Below are 17150 nucleotides of genomic sequence, written 5' to 3' on the forward strand. Positions count from 1 at the left end.
TGTGTTTTTTATCTTTTATCGGCGGCATAATTCTTTGATGTTATATTTCTCTGATGTCATGTTACCAGAATTTGCCAGATTGGTTGGATGAGACGAAAGCTTATTGGATGAACCATGGAGTTATCCTTTAATAGGCCGTGCTCATCTAATTGGGCCTAGCACTTCCTCTTCCTCTGAGTTCGCCCCTTCATATACGTTCGTGGTTTTGACATTGAAGCTGCACTTCCCCTATTCCTCGTCTTCTCTCTCTCTCTCTCTCTCTCTCTAACACTAAGAAATCGTAACAAGTGACTGATAGAAGACGAGAGGATGGTGAAGAGGAAGAAGACCGAGAAGTGGAAGAAGGCAGAGAGAATAACGAGAAGAAAGGGAGGACGCTGCCCTCGATGATCAAGAATAAGGAGAGAAGGAGCGCCGTCGTTGCCAAGCTCAAGCGCGATAAAGAAGATCGAGAAGCGGAATCAGGCCAAGTCACATGACGTCGCCATCAAGAGAGCCCTCGACCTCGGCGAGGAGGCAATGCCCCCCTTCCCCTTTTGACGCATTCACATTTACTCTCTTCTTCGGGTTCTGAATTTGTTTCGGGATCGTAATTTGTAGCCTCCGGAGAAGAAGGTGCCGCAGGGGATAGAGAACACCAGGGAGGTCGATGAGATGGTCTGACTACCAGAGTATGAAAAGGTAGCCATGTTCCTTTGAATAGCTTGATGTGGTAACTGAATATTCTATGATTTGGCAGCAACTTTTTTTTGCATTATTGCAGTCATTTGCAGGGAATGATGCAGATGAATTTAGCAAAGTCCTGTGACGCCAAAGATATTGATCATCGTTTCGATGCCACAGTATGTTTTTGTGTTCTTGCCGCTCTTTACCCTTTTGGAATCATTCTTAGTAATAATTAAGTCCATATCTGCAAGGAAATAAGGCCAGTGTTGTAGAGAGTTCCTACCTTCATTCAACAGCCGTTGTGTGTGATTCCAAATGCTCATTATCATAAGAGAGGAACTAACCTATGAACTAAAAAAGGTAGCACATTTGAACAATCCAAAATTCTGGAGTCTTATGTGGTTCGGGTATTTGTTGTGATGAGCCTTTCTCTTGGAGCAGATTATTGAGCATGCAAAAGAACAAAAAAATCACTTCAATCAAGGTGGTCCATGCGAATGGAAGGGAACCAGGTTTGACACAGTATAAAGGTGGTAATAAGTTGTCTGGTCAATGCTTGGTTGGGCCTTTGTATTTTTCCTTACATCTATAATAGTGCTTTTAAATTCTTGTTTTCATAGATGCTCTGCTGATAACAAACCTGCCTGATGGACCTACGACGCATTGCAAACTATGTAAATTAGTGTTGAGGAAGGATACTAAGGTACATTTACTGCATTCAAGCAAAATTCATAAAAATAAAAAATTACTGAACATGTCAGACTTAAACTTTCTAATTTTACTTATTTAGTTTCATTGGTAAAGATAATTTCTATAAGTTGGCATGAATTATTTCATTCCCAGTACAATCTTTGCTTTTCACTTTCACCTTTTAAACATGGAGACTTCACAGAAATACAATATTTGTATTGCTTTTCACTCTCACCTTTGAAAGATGGAGAGTTCTTAGAAATGCATCCCGTATTTGTATCACGTACCTATAATTGTGTTAATTCTTCATTGAAGTTATATATTTGCCAAATAATTACTGGAGTGTCTGATATTGGACGATGATGATTTCTTGAGAAATCATCATCATGAGCATCTGTAGCTCAACACAAACAATCTTATCTTTTGGAATCTAGTAAGTTATTGCTGGCAGTCGTATACTATGATATCACAGCCACATATGAGTCTGAAACTAATTAATGACAAACTGAAGAGATCAAGTGTGGTATAAGCTAGATCCAAGCATGGTTCTTTGCAGTCTTTTGGAGATCTTTGAACCGTCTCAAAAGCCTCTTGAATCCTGGATTCGAGTTTCAGTTCATGCAGGCTGTTGCGCTGTGCTGGTACAATATTGGAATGGGGTTTTTGCCATGCTCAGCATGGCATGGAGCCCTTACGACCTTGTCGATCACGAGTACTGGAAAATCTTTTAGTTTAGATGTAAACTTTGCTAGACCTGATCCTTCAGTCATTGTTTATCTTGTATGTCGGTTTGGCAATCGAGCTCTTGTTCTTCATCTTATTATAAAAGCAGATGCAATATACTGCTATTGCCTAAGTTGTACTTCTGATATAGTGGTTATCCATACTAGTATGGTTGGCAAAATAGATTTTGTTTGTCCATTTGGGTCATCCGAATCTCATATTAGGTCTAAACCAGTAATATGAAGATCGTATAAGATGGAGGGAGCCCTTTGATACTTGTCCTTATAACAGCTCTGTGTTATGATAACAGTACAATGTGTAGTTAGTTACCTGAAGGATCCCTATAGAATTCACCTCCTAGTTATTTCACCATACTTGGGGCTGTTAAATTACTACCTGAGAGACACATGATTAGATAGTTTTCAGGTATCGGCTCAAAGGAGGAAAATTTTCTTATAAGCCAGAGGAGGTGCTTCAATCTTCATAGTCTTTTTGAGCTTCATCTTATAATTCCCTATTTGAAGTCATAGGTTGGGGGAAATTGATGGTGTATGATAGATAGAAATTTGGACAACCTAATTCCATGGTCAACTCAGGCCCAAAATGCTGGGCTGCTTGGCCCAGCTCCAGCTCAAGCACGATCACTTGCGTTGCATGCGACGCCTCGGTACACCCAAGGGGGAAGAGCTCAGTTGTCCGCCAGTGTGAAACTGGCCTACATTGAGAGCAGGGTTTCCTGCATTAAGCTCATCATTAGCTCATTATTAGCGTATCCTCCTATAGAAAATAGATCAGCTACTCCATACTTCAAATCTCTTATCCGAATTAGGAGGACCAATCCGACATTTGTTCATGATCGAACAGTGTGTAGCAATCTAAGATAGCACTAAAATAGCCTTCAATCATGCAATCAAACCCCAATCATGCTCTTATGATTGCCGAATCACTAGGTGGTGGAGATGTAGGAGCTGCCGGTAGGTCGAAGAAAGAGAGAGGGCCGGGAAGAACGAACCATGGATGGATTTTGGTGTGATCGACCCCCATGAACGCAGTTCCTACTGCTCTATATATTTAGATAAAAAAAGCCATGGGTCGGTGGATCATTGATTCCCTTTTGCATGTGGGAGTTGTTTATGGAGCAAGTTGGGGGGGGGAGGATGGTCCAGTAGCCGGGACAAACCTTTCTCCGTGTAATGCGCCTCCCTAGCGTGCTCGCTTCTCGCCATTCTCGCGAGCAGACAAGCTTCCATGTCCGGCCACATAGTACGTACTTTGTATTGTAATGGTTGGAAAGTGGTTGTTATATACATGTATATTAAACAATAGAAAGTATCCCTTCCATTCCAAAGGATAAAGATTTAGTTCACTCATGCTGGCTTAATGATTTCTTAGTAATGATTACAGCTCCAAAACCCAAACCTCTTCTTGCTCCAATCGCTACGTCAAATCTGACACCGCTGTTTCTCCTCCTGTTTGTACAAAGGACAGCTCAAGAATCTTTGTTTGGTTTCAGCATAATGTAGACGCAGGCTATCATCAAACACTTTTTGTGGTCACGGAGCCAATTGAGTTGGTGAAACTGTAAGACTTCTGATTTCTTTCTTGCTGGTGTTCGTTTTCTTCTTACTGTTTCCGGAGCAGTATGCTATGGTTTGAACGGCAGGCACTTATCCACTGATTATTTTATCAGATGTGCTGATGAATCCATGGCTTGGTGGGCAGAATAACCAAAACACATGGAGGGATTAAGTCACTGCAGTGTCTCTGGGGAACCCAAGCACCTCGTTGTCTTGTCTTCCTTCCTCCGGTTGCAGCGTTCGTCAAGCTGCTGATACCTCGATGAAGATAAGTTAAAAGTTGGAGAAAGTTGTCATTGATGAGAGGGGCTTCGCCCAGCCGTGTGGGAGTCGGCAGCAGCTAGTGTGGCTTTGAATCAGTGACAGCAGCAGCTTGCATGTGCTGTAGGCTTGTAGCTCCTGACTACCACACAACACAAGTAATAACAGCTTCTCCAAGACCTTTTGACTCCATGGAATCAGGTTTCCCGGCTTTCATGAATCAGGGGGCAGCTCCAAAACCAAGTGCTGCCTGTTCTACTGGACTCACAGTTCCTCACATGAAATTGCTTTTAGGAGCAGTGAAGGTTTCTGTTGCGGGAGCAGCCACTCCTGGCACCAGTTTGTCCCATTTTTATATGCCTAATATGCACTGGGGGGATTATTACAGATTCCAGGATGAATATTAATACAGTGAATATGTAAAAATCAGATGAATTCACTGATGTTGATTTGGTGAAGTTGATTTATTTGATTGTTTGTAACTATTTTCTTTGGTGTATCTGTCTGTACCTAAAGCTCTAATTTGGTGATCGAGTATCAAACTTTATCCGATACTAAAGATTTTCACTGCTGACAGCATCTTGTTCTTTCGGCCGCTCCATGTCACATGTGGCATTGTATCTTTTTTCCTGTCTCGGGTTACCTTCCCGTAGTGATTTCTTTTCTTCCACTGTAGTCAGAGGAACTCTGTCACTGTTGTTTTTTTGGGAAGGGAGGAGTTTAGAGAGAGAGAGAAGCCCATCACTGTCTCTTTTTGTTCTTGGGAAGAGAATGGGAGTTGTTCTCGCTCAGAACATATGTCTCACCTCCAACGAAGATAAGTCATGGGGTTCAGTGGCCATCTCGTTCGTATACTTTGATGCATTCTTGATCTGAACGCGTCATGATGATACTTCGGCGGGAATCGCAACAAAAAAAGAATAAGAAGAAGAAGAAGAAGGGAAGAGAGAGTAGTGGGGATGATGCACAGCCACATGGGTGGGGAATCGAATGGAGGAGAAGGACTAATTGTTTATATCTATTGGTCCCGCCGGCGGAGCGAGAGCCTCTTCGCTGCTCCACCTACCTGCGTTTCTCCATCTCCATGGCGCGCGTACCTGAGAGCTGCACATGCCGCGTCTCCTCCGCCTTTTACATGCACAAGAACACAACACGCATCCTGCGTACGCCTTTTGTTGCATGTGTGGATTCTGTACTCGTCCCCTCTGATTTGTATGAGGCTTATCCTGACACCACGAGCCCCACCCTATCCGTCTCGTATCTACCATCAACTGTACACCATGGTGGGATTAACATGCAAGCTAGTGTTCTTGGAAGAGTGTCTTGTGTTCCACTGTAACTGTATGATTCAATATTATTCACCTTCTCCTTTTGGTCCCCGTGGTTTTGGATTTGTGACCTCTAAAGATTAATTTTTTATTACTTTTCACCATTATAATCTTGAGTTTTTTTATTAAAAAATTGACTAGAAAAGAATTTGATGGAGAGAAGATAATAGTTAGTGCCGATCACAGAGTCAAAGGGACAATGTTGACTTCTGTCACATGTTACTGGGTAATTTATGGAGAGTCAATGACGGCTTAACTTGCCCTCCCTGTCTGCTTCTATCATTTACGAGACGCTTTCTTTATCCTTCCTCGCTGTTGCATGATGAGAATACTACAAAGGCTAAGGGCAATCTTTTGTCGTTCCGCTTATAAAGGCCCCCCCCGGTCTTCCCCACTTGCTTCTCTCCCTCCCTCGCTTCTAGCATCACCTGCAAAGCGTGAGAGAGAGAAGAGCGCAGAAGAAGAAGGGAAAGCAAGAAGCAGGGAGAGATGGGAGGTGTAGGAGGAGGAGGTATGGGGAAATGCAGCAAGATCCGGCACATAGTTCGGCTGCGGCAGATGCTGCGGCGGTGGAGGCTGAGGGCGGCGGCGCTGTCGTCGTTGAGGAGGGGCGGGGGGGCGGGGGCGGCACCGGACGTGCCGGCGGGGCACGTGGCGGTGTGCGTGGGGAGCAGCTCCCGGCGGTTCGTGGTGCGGGCGTCGCACCTCAACCACCCTGTCTTCCGACAGCTGCTCCGCCAGGCCGAGGAGGAATACGGCTTTCCTTCCAGCCCCGGCCCCGTCTCCCTCCCCTGCGACGAGTCCCTCTTCGAGGACATCCTCCGCCTCATCTCTTCCTCTCCCACGAGGTTCGCCAACTACACTCTGGACGACCTCATAAACCTCTCCCACAACATCCCTTCGTCGTCCTCCTCCTGTTGCTGCGACGTCGGACGGTGGCTGCACGCTCCCGATTCGCTGCCGCTTCTCCACGGCCACCACCGCCTCGCCGAGAAGCCCGTCTGGTGACCGACTGCACAGCGTGTAGTGTGCAGTGTGCAGGAGGAGGAGGAGGAGGTGGAAAGCTTCCCATCTCCCTGAACGAGAAATAAAACTCAATTCATTGTTGTCAGTTGAATCATTCTACGCCATTTTTGTGTGTAATACGAGTGAGATCATTGCAATGATCAAAAGGAGAGATGGCGACGAAGCGGCTCAGCCGAGTCATCCCGAATCGGATCACGCACTGCATGCATGCAGAGCATCCATCGACACCAAGGCCGAGTCTTTTCTTCCTTTTTCATTTCTTCTCACACAACTCATCAGAAGGATGTCAGCATTCTTCATTCTTCGTTCTCTCTCTGTCATGTAAATAGTATTGTGATTAATTAATCGTCACCTTGGCATTCAATAGCAACAACTCTTCCTTTTTCGTCTTCCCCTCCCTCTTTATGGATGTGCTGCTTTCGCTGTTCCTGCTTTCCGATTAAAGTCGTATCATATTAAGGATTGATGGTGGGGTGGGCTCACATCACATGGCTTGCGTTTGATTCGGGCGTACGTCCTTCTCACCCCAATCTCACATGCAAAGACGGTAGGATGCTTGTACGTATCATTAATATATTCATGTCCATAATCTCCAAAGTGACTGATGATAATACCAAATATATCTTTTAGAAATTCTCTTAACAACCATAGTGTCTTTATTCATCATTAATCAATTCATCGAGATTTGTAAACTATGATATAATTTCATCTTGGTAAAAATAATTAATATACATGCTCATGATTTGCTAATCTCGACGGCAGGCCTCACTCTGATGCCGATGTTGGAAGAGACATGCATAGACAGTTGTGTGGATGGAGGGTTGAGGGAGGACATCCTCTCTATAACACCTTCAGAAATAGATCTTATTTGTACATGTTGATGGGACTCCCAAACATTTGAAGGCCCGCCATCTGGTGGGGTCGATCTTGGCAAAGACAACTCGTATGGTTACTATATTGTACCTACCATGAGGGTGTGATCTCCTAAATCGAAAATTATTGCTTGGATTGGGTTCATGATCGTCTCACGTTCATAGAAGACTCCATTATTGCTGCCATACGTACACATATTACTCCAAACTTGCATAGCCAATATCCAATATCATGCGCCTGCCATCCATGGATATGAACTTTTGGGATAGAAATCATTTCCCTTTGTTTCTGGCTTTATGTAACTTTGCACTTTCTCTTTTTCTGTCGGAGGAAGGAATCCAGAGACAGTTGGATGCAACATCACATTATCAAGTGGTAGCTCATTAAACAATGATTCTAAATATTAAGGAAATGTATCAAACTGGTATCTCACATTATTTGTCGTGATCATTTTTTCTCACCGTGGTTTAATATATTTTTGTCTATACTAAAGGAAATTGAATCCTTCAACTTATAAGCTCAAACTATAAGTTTCAATCGTTTGTACGCTACTCTCGAAGAATACAAGTTAATTTACTATCGAAGAATTCTTTAAATAGCTCAAATCGACCACTAATAATCATCATATGGGTATTTAGTTTCGATTTCAAATTTTATATAACCAAAATCGTCGGAATCAGTAACAATCTATTTAAAGTAGTACTGATGTTCCGAGTGCAGTGGTGTTGCCCGTCCCCACACGGTTCGGACTTGGGAGCTCCGCTCCGCCTGCGCTGCTGCTGGAGGCGGCCACTGATTGGTCCTCGGGCTCTCATCGATAAGATTCATGGGGGCTCGCCGCCAGCTAAGTGTGGGACCATGAGATCAAACGAATCGAGTAGCAGCAGCGGCACTCTCAAATCGGCGTCCTGTGACTCGAATTGACTTGGCATACCCGTCTCTCCTCGATTATTATCGTGCCATTTCTTCCACAAGCGAGACAGATGAATACAACATTTCCCTCGCACCCAAAATCCTAAATTGTTCAGATTATACGCGTCGACATCGATATTATGTAGTCCACACGGGACCATCCACGGAAGGAAGGAATGCCGGCAGACATGATATTTTGTATTGGATACCGTGCGCCAACTCTTTGGCTTTACCACGCAGGATGATGAAGTACACACAATCTGATGGGAATGTTCTCGTGTGAATGATTGTGTGCTGTTGTTTTACATCCAATATGTTATCGTAACCATCTTAAAGACCTTTTAATTAGCGTTTTTTTTTTTTTTTGGTTGAAAATTACCGACTCTGAGATGCACGCATTCTCGAGCGGGAGAGAAAGAGGAGAGGGGAGGCGAAGCGATGAACATATGATTGGGCCACTCGAACGAAAGGGTCTTCGGAGGAACATGTCATGTGCATGTCCGGGACGATATACCAGCGGCGGTTGATCAAAGGACAGTATACAGCAAGCACAACCCAACACCGTGCACAGTTCCTCTTATCTTCCCTGTGAATGATTACGTTCACAAGGATTACGTTCCTCTCATCGTCCTTGGCATCGATTACGCATGCACCTTGTGAATGATTACGTTCTCGCATCTTCCTGTACGTACTGTTACTTGCAGGGCTTTGGTACCATTCATTCACCTGTGGGTAGCTCAGACAAACCTGGGACTTTTGTCTTGGCGTTCTGATTCCCGAGTCCTTTGCTCTTTCGGTTTGGATTATGTACCTTCGTAATAACAATAACAACAAGATTTTGTGAATGATTGAAGACGTGTTATACTTCTTTCCTTCGATCGACATATATATTTTGCCTTTGACCAAAACATATTCATCCGTTTTTTTCCTTCTTAATTCCAGCGCTTTGATTGCTCGAGTTGGTGGCTCGTTCTAATCAGAATTATTATTGTTGTCTCGAACAAAGACCCAGCTGCATATATATCTATCTCATCACATGAATGGACCTCGGAAAGAAGTGATCATATGGAGGGAGGTTTGATCCACAAACGCATGGTTCAGTGCGAGGAAAGTGACTGAAGCCACTAACTCACTGTTGATAGAAACAGAAGATGAGCCACCGGGGGGAATCATTCATCTCCTCCGGCACAAAAGCGGAGTGATCTGAGGTTTGCTGTGTCTCATCCCTGTGACGTATAACGACGGAGCTATGATGATGAGAGGACAAGTTTTAGGATAGAATAGACTTGGGAGATCATTATTTTATTTTATTTGACACCCTAATACATCAAAGCTGAGCTGGCAGATTGGATGAAAATATCACAATAATTTTAAAAAGGAAAAAAAATAAAATTGTTTTGATTAATTAAATAAAACTTGAATTAACTGAGGATATGTATGTATTTGTTGTATATTCATTTATATATACCATGTGAGAGATCATGTAGAAGCTTAAGTGGATAGGTTTTAGAGTCTAAATAGTGAAGACAGTGGCTTGAAAGGGGCTCATCAGGAGGCATGTCATGTGCATGTCCGGATGCATGAAAATATTATCGACTTGACGTGCACATATTGCCGAATGATGCTCATGAAAATATTATCATGGGATCATGAGGGTGTACGGATGCATGTCCATGGTACACCACCGATCAACTTATTTGGGGTGGAAGATGTCAATTAGTTTAATCATAAACATTTTGACATTGATGATAAGATTTTCCTATTAAATCATCTATTTATCTTTTGTCTATATTTATTATTCCAAGTTGCCATCTCTTCTGTATTTATTTTATAGATTGAAGCCTGAGATTAAGGATATTTTTGTCATCACATTGACTTCCGCATAAGAGTAAAGTAAGTATTCCATCTTAGTCGTTTACTCTTCGTAAAATAAATAAATATATAATAATTTATTAAATCTAAAATTCACTTGAAAATAGTAACTAAATAGAATTATAGTGGTGCAACGCTAATGAGTTGAGTTGGGTGCCTACAGCCCATTGCTCTGTACTTGAAGATGCACTTCCAAGAATCTCTCTCATATGGGCAATGGGATTTTTGTTCATGTGCTTACCTCATCATGTACTTTATGTAATGAATGACCAACAAATAAATCAACTTAAGAATTAGAAACCGACGTGTATGCAGTATTCTTTTTGTTCTTGGTGAGCTTAATCTCCTCAAATGTGTTCTTATAATTCTCAAATGTATTCTTTTGTTTTAAGAATGAAAAATTCTTAATTAACCGACGCAATGAACAGATAGATCATCATCTTTTATGTCACCCAAGTCCATATTAATTTTTGTTTCGATGATCTATTTATTACTTCTCTTCGCCTGCAAGCGTTAGGTTTTGATCTTCGATCCCACGGAAAGTCGATTAGCAGTAGTTGGAGGATCCATGAAATGTTATGTCAACGGAGGAGCAGTTTCCTCCTCAATAAATTATATGACTTACAATTAGAGGTAGGTAATATACACACACCGATGGATTTGACGTCCGGTCGAAACAAAGAAGAAAGAAGCATGAGAGACGGGTTTCATCTGAGCGAGGAGGTGAGGGAGCGGAAGGCCACCTCGTCGCAGGGGATGGTGAGGCCCATGTGGTGCTTGAAGCCGAACTCCTCCTCGGACTGGCGGAGGAGGCTCTGGAACTCGGGGTGGTCCAGGTAGGAGATGGGCACGATGTACCGGCTCCGGTTCTTGCCGACGTACACCACGAAGTGGCCCCTGGGCACGTCCACCGGCGGACCTTCCTCCTTCTCCTCCCTCCCCAAGCTCGAGCACCGCTTCAGTATTTGCTTCAGCACCGCTGTCTGAGCCAGCTTGTTCTGCTTCTTCACTGCCATTCTTTTGCTCCTTTCCTTTCCGTTTCAAGAGATGATCAGAAGAAGAAGAACAAGGAGAGGAAGTGCGACTGAGTTGTGGGGAGAGAGGCGGTGGTGTGGGGGTGCTATTTATGCCAGTGGCAAGGCGGGGTGTGCGAGGTGAGAGGGACGGACAGGGGCATGTGGAGAGGTGGGGGTGAGAAGGGCAAGGACACAGAGGACGGGGAAGAGGGGTGTTGGGTAGTTGTGGCCATGAGGAAGGACATGCGGGGCCGTGCAGCCCCGTGCCTCTGCTGACCTCGCCATCGACAGCCATGGCCCCTCCCTTCACTGTAAAGCCACAAGCAAAGAATGACCTCCTCTCCTTTTCCTGTAACCTCGCCTCTGTTACCCCATGACCGAGGGTGGATTCTCCTGTCACTGCAGTCCAGTGAAGGTTTTGTATCCCTGCTGAATTGCTCAGCCAATAATTCACTCCACAAACACCATGTTCGAGATTCCTGCTCTTTCGACGCACATTAAAGAGAGAGAGAGAGAGAGAGAGAGAGAGAGAGAGAGCAGAAGCTGGAAAGAATTGCGTTTGAGCTTACAACTTCGTTCTGACAATGAACCTACAATGATGGAACAATGGTCAAAAGGCTCTTTGATAAAGAGTGGCTGTCGACTTACCGGAAGGGACATCTCTCGAGCACCATCACACGCATCGGCTAGTGGTCATGCTTTTCTATACCTTTCTTCCATTCCACGGATCTCTCTGCCTTTGACCAGGTGCTATGACTTCATCAATCTGTTGCTAGGCCGAGGCGTTTTCCAAGTTCCAAGGGGCAGTCGGACATTTAATTCAATTCCCAATATAAAACTAAGACCTCTTCCTCTACAAGCTTCGTAAGAGCAAGTTCTGCACGGGAGTCAGGAATTAGATTGAGACAGCTTCATTCGTTTAGGAAAGGTAGGGTGAACCGTACAGGGCAGTACTGCCATGGCGCCATTGGTGTCATCATGGTCATTGCAGAAGCCATGTGGTGTCTTCCCCCACTGTCTTCCTTGATATATATATATATATATCACCCTAGAATGCTCTTTAGTAGCCAGACTAATCTGCCATGCTTTATGCCAGATGAGGAACACTTGGAGACTCCTCCCCCCTCACCTGGCTTGCACCATCCTCAAGCTCTTCTTTATCCCCAGTGCCAACACACTTCTGATACAAAATCATATAAGCAGTACAATCATTCTTTCCTTGATTAGTAGATCAAACAAGAACTGGTGGATCAATCTTGAAGGGACAAGGAAGGAAGCAGAGAATTAGAGTACAGCTGCGGCTGGCCAGCTAGAAGTGGACCATCTGCCAAAACCTCTAGTACAGTCATTCTTTGGTTTATAAGTTCATGATCTTCCTCCTGTAGCATCAGACAAGAAATGGTATCAGGAATGATTGATTGCCCACAGACAGAATGAAGCAGAGAAATAGAGTGCTGCTGTTAGCCAGCTAGAAGTGGACCATCTGCCAAAAATATGTAATAGGACCAATTCTAGTCCAGTAATTAAACCAGTTGATGCAAAATAAATAAAAAAGGGTGATACTATACAAGAGAAATCAGGATCTGCCATTTCTGGAGCTGCTGAGTAAACTTCCCAATTATTGATGCCTGTTGTCCAACGGATGGTGGTCGATCTGCAAGCCTTCTTTCTCTTCTCTGAGCCGCATCTTTTTGGTAACTCAGTTTGCAAGCATGTTAAAGTGATAAAGTGGCTTTTAACTTCAATCACTATCAAATCTGTGCCATAGTGATACGACTTATGGGTGTTTCAATGCTGTACATTGGCCAAGAAAGTGACTCGTTGCTGTAATGAATACCGCATGCTAGCTAATGTTGTTTCCCTTTATTAGAAGAACACACAAGATAGAAAGAAGATCTTTCTTTCCAGTTAAGCTGTCCTTTCCTAGTCTGATGTCCATTCAATCAACATCAAGAGCGACTAGATATGAATTCAAGATCTGTTGCAGAACTCTATTAACTTGCATCCCAACTCCCTTGATCATGAGTAAATGTGTTTGCAGAAAAATTCACCTTCTGAATCAGAGCCAAGCATCTGTTTTCTGAGCATTAGCATGGTTGTCATCATTTTATCATCTACATAAACTTTTAAAAGCTGTTGCAAAACCAAGATTTTAATCGAACAAAAGATTTTGCTGTAAGAATTTACATACATATCCGACTATAGAAACCAAAAGTAAGAACTACGATCTGCTTTTTCCATCAAAATTCTATGAACTAGGAGGGTGCTAAGTGGTGCACCTGTGGACGTATTGTGTTCATCCGAAAGAAAGGTTGATGCACTGGAGGCCAGTAAGCAACAAAGATGGAGATAACAGGAAGAGGGAGATACAGAATCAGTCACCGATGGAATGCAGTTAACAGGAGAACGATGAATTGGAAATGCGTCAGGTAACTGTGATGATGGCGACCACACAGTCGTGTATTGCACGAGCGCCATGTTACTCTTGCCCCTAGTTTTTGTACGTAGGTACAAAAGATGGTCCCAAAGAGATCATAGCAATCCGACTTCTCTCTGTTTTATCCTGTCAAGAAGTGGCAATCTCATATTGAAAGTCATCAATCTTTTTTCGGTATGGCTTAAGCTTCTCGAAGACCCATAACAACAAGTGCTATTTTTACTGGGAGGTAAACAATGAAAAGAAGCAATATAACTTCGTCACAGTTTTATCCACCTCGAATGCACAGTTTCTATCAAAAATATCATCACCAGAAAGGATGATGGATCTGGATTTATTGTGTCCAACAAGAAGATGAGAAGAAAATATGACTTGTCTGCATCATAAAATAAGTCCCATTCACAGGTACAGGAGCACATTTCACATCTTTTCCTTTCTCCTGTTACAGATGACATACTGTCCTATTCTGTCTTGCTGTAACTAAAGGATCACCCTAGCAAACGATTAAAGACTGGAGGATTAAGATAGTTCCATAGAGATAGATACATGCCAATTTGATGGTATACAATTCAAAAATCTCAAGAGTTATGGAAATGGAAGATATATATAAAAAAAAATTAAAGAAAAAGAAATTTCAGAGAACTAAGAGTAGCAGATGGTGAATTGCAGACTATCTGCAGAGGAGATGTTTCATTATTTGGTATCAGAACTCTGGAAAAATAGGGCAAGACAAGCATTGATGTCTTGAATGGCAAAAAGTGTTGCATGCTGTAGTTAGTATCAGCTTACCGTCAGTCGCAGTATAGCATGTAACAAGCACTAGTGTGATTTAGTTACCATATGCCATCATCACCTTTAGCCATGTAGAAATTAATTCTATGGTTTTACATCTAATAACATTTGAGTTTATGGTTTTTTTTTTTCTCTGTGGTGGCCGAGGAGTCAGCATGGCTTGGTCCGCAGGTCAATGTACGGGTCGTGCAGCATTCGAAGGCGTGTCTCTTGGTCGATCGGAGGTCCATCCGATCGGAGGTCCCTTGTGCTGAATCTGCTGGGGTATATCCGATGTGACGACTGGGTCCCAAGGGCCCATGTTTGTGCTAATGCCAAAGGTGGATCGTGGCGTGAATCATGACGTGACCGAGATATGAAATATTAATTATCAACAGTATAGGAAGATGTACTAAGATAATGGAGTAATTTAATTTAAACATCAACTAGAAGCCTTTTCAAGAGGGCCTGAATGTGATACATCATGCTGTGACCACTGAATGATAAGGAACCTTTGCAGAAGCTGGATTATGAGCATAAGTTGCCAGCTGATGGTGGAAAGATTTTTAGTGATTCATGAATCATTCTGCACTCCTACCTGAATGCCATACGAAACATTCTTTTTGAGTTGTTCTTCAGGGTGAGAAATAGCTTCGACAATTTTGCTAGGACAGTCAAATTGTGGAATATGGAGACACACTTGTGTCATTCGAGTAACTTTAACTTGTCGACTGCATGGAAGGAACAGACGAGCATTTCCACATGCTTTGCCTCCTGCTAATCCCTTTTGTTTCATTTTGCCCATGCCACCCATTTCCCGGACGAGAGTTCCCAAAGCAGGTTTCTAAAAATCAACCACTGGTCTACTGTTGAAAGTATATAACGTGACGGATGATAAATCATGATACAAGTAAGTTGCATTCTCATCATGCCGATGTATCATCTTCTGCAGTTCAATGCATGAATGAGATATGTCCAAACAAGTCTGTTCATGGAAGCATGTGAGGAGAAGACAGGACTGCTATCTCCAAGGAAATCAACGAGCCACGGCCCTCGGTTTCGGGCAACTGGCGAAGGACGAGGGGCGTCATCCAAACACATGCGATCCATGATGTGCTCAACTTGTTCTCGAATAGCTCATGTGGCTCGAGGGAGATCACAACTTCACAACATGATGCGTGGGCACAAATCTAGCAAGAGCACATGAAACCCATATCTGCTGGTCATTTCCTCCTCCTCCTCCTATATATGAACGTACGCAACAGTTTACTTGCACTTGCTACAGCGTCAAAGACGACCCACAGAAATGGGGAAAAGATTTCCAAGGATCACTCACTGGAAGCAGATGCTGAGGCACTCAGAACCCAGTCACAAGTCTACGCTTGTTGATGTCCCCAAGGGCCACTTCGCCGTATACGTAGGCGAGGCGCGCAGAAGCGGTTCGTCGTCCCCATAACGTGTCTCCAGCATCCTTGGTTTCAAGATTTGCTCCACCAAGCCGAAGAGGAACATGGTGGGCTTGCTGTCTAAGAATTCCATGCAAAGAAGTCTTCACAACCCTCATTTTACAGATGAGGGCAGATGCATGTGGCTGAGCATTTAGTACGACGACTGTAAATTCCAGCTTCTGTTGTCATGATTCACGCAAGAACGAATGCATTGGAGGAGTGTATTGCCTGAGAGCAAATGCATCGAACTGTCGTCATCCTTCAGCCAAGAGAAGTCAAAGTGCCCCTCCCCTTTGATCATCGCTTTTACTGCTTACACTACAATTGTATCTGATAAGACTGAGGTGGTTGTCATTGTCGTAAACCTCTTTCGGTGCGCACAGTGCAGCTATGTTAAAGTGATTCTTCTCGTTTGTTCCTGAGCTCTTTAGACTCATCAAGTTGAACCTCGACGTGACGGAAAACATTGGTTGGATGCAGCAAAGTCAATGTCACGGGTAATGGAATTTATGTGGCCAAACATGACTGGTGCTTTATGTGCCTTCAACCTTTCATCACCAGAAATCCGTAGCTTTCGTTTGCCTTCTTCCACTTAGGCTCAACTTCCATCGTCTGCACCGGTAGTCCTAGGGGAATACATTTGCCTTGTCAGCAAATGCATCATTGCCGAATATTGGATGGAATGATATTCAATTTTAATATCTTTATTTTTTTAATAATAAATTAGATTTATAATTAATTTTAAGATTTTTTATTATCATATTATAAAATAATTAATTATTAATTTGATTATAAGCATTTTCAATTAAACATCTTAGTCATATATACTATTGAGTAGCAAATGAGTAGGTTTTGTATTCTACTTTAGTTATAGAAATAGAGATCGATTGTGTTTCTTATCAATCATGAGATACAAGTAGAATCGTATCCAAAAAAAAAAACATAGTTAGAAGTAGATCTATGATTATTTAAATCAACTCCTAGATCAGTATCTACATAATCATATAATTTAAGATAAATACCCTTCTTATAGGATAACCATTCACATATTTTAAGATTTCATCAAGATGTGACTTTCTCGAAGGTTACATAAAATGATTTATAAAACTAACTGAAAATATAATAGTTGGTCTTGTAATTATTAAATAGATGAGACCATCAATAAAAGTAAAAAAATGAGGATTAAAAAGAATCTTGTAATTGATTAAAATTACAATGCTACTAAAAAGAATCTTGTAATGAGGATTCAATGCTATTAATAAAGATTGAGGTAAATATTTTATGATTAAAATTAGTATAGTAGAGAATCGATCAATTTTGAACATAATTAAATAGTTGGTTTAAAATAAGGTCATCATTTCATTAGTGATGATAGTAAACTCATTAATCTTCATCAATATAATGATAATGATGTAATTATCATGATAGATAATACTATTCACCAAGTGGAGAAGGAAGGCACCATCATAGTCTTAAATAAAAATATTGATCATATTATATTCAACAATATATCATATTTCAGGTATAAAGAAAATTAATTGTATATTACA

General features: G+C 42.4%; 2 protein-coding genes across 2 annotated transcripts; one reads left to right on the plus strand and one right to left on the minus strand.

Moving 5' to 3' along the window:
• Positions 1–5663: 5663 nt before the first annotated feature.
• LOC135607240 (auxin-induced protein 6B-like) lies at positions 5664–6673 on the plus strand. Its single transcript, XM_065098905.1, has one exon. It carries the CDS (start codon positions 5735–5737, stop codon positions 6251–6253), a length of 519 nt encoding a protein of 172 aa, XP_064954977.1. The 5' UTR covers positions 5664–5734; the 3' UTR covers positions 6254–6673.
• Positions 6674–10502: 3829 nt separating this feature from the next.
• Positions 10503–11441, minus strand: LOC135607241 (protein SMALL AUXIN UP-REGULATED RNA 51-like). The gene has a single exon (XM_065098906.1). It carries the CDS (start codon positions 10942–10944, stop codon positions 10636–10638), a length of 309 nt encoding a protein of 102 aa, XP_064954978.1. The 5' UTR covers positions 10945–11441; the 3' UTR covers positions 10503–10635.
• Between the last annotated feature and the right edge of the window lie 5709 nt (positions 11442–17150).

The sequence above is a fragment of the Musa acuminata genome, chromosome BXJ2-3, assembly GCF_036884655.1.
Source record: "Musa acuminata AAA Group cultivar baxijiao chromosome BXJ2-3, Cavendish_Baxijiao_AAA, whole genome shotgun sequence".
Taxonomy (NCBI): Eukaryota; Viridiplantae; Streptophyta; class Magnoliopsida; order Zingiberales; family Musaceae; genus Musa; species Musa acuminata.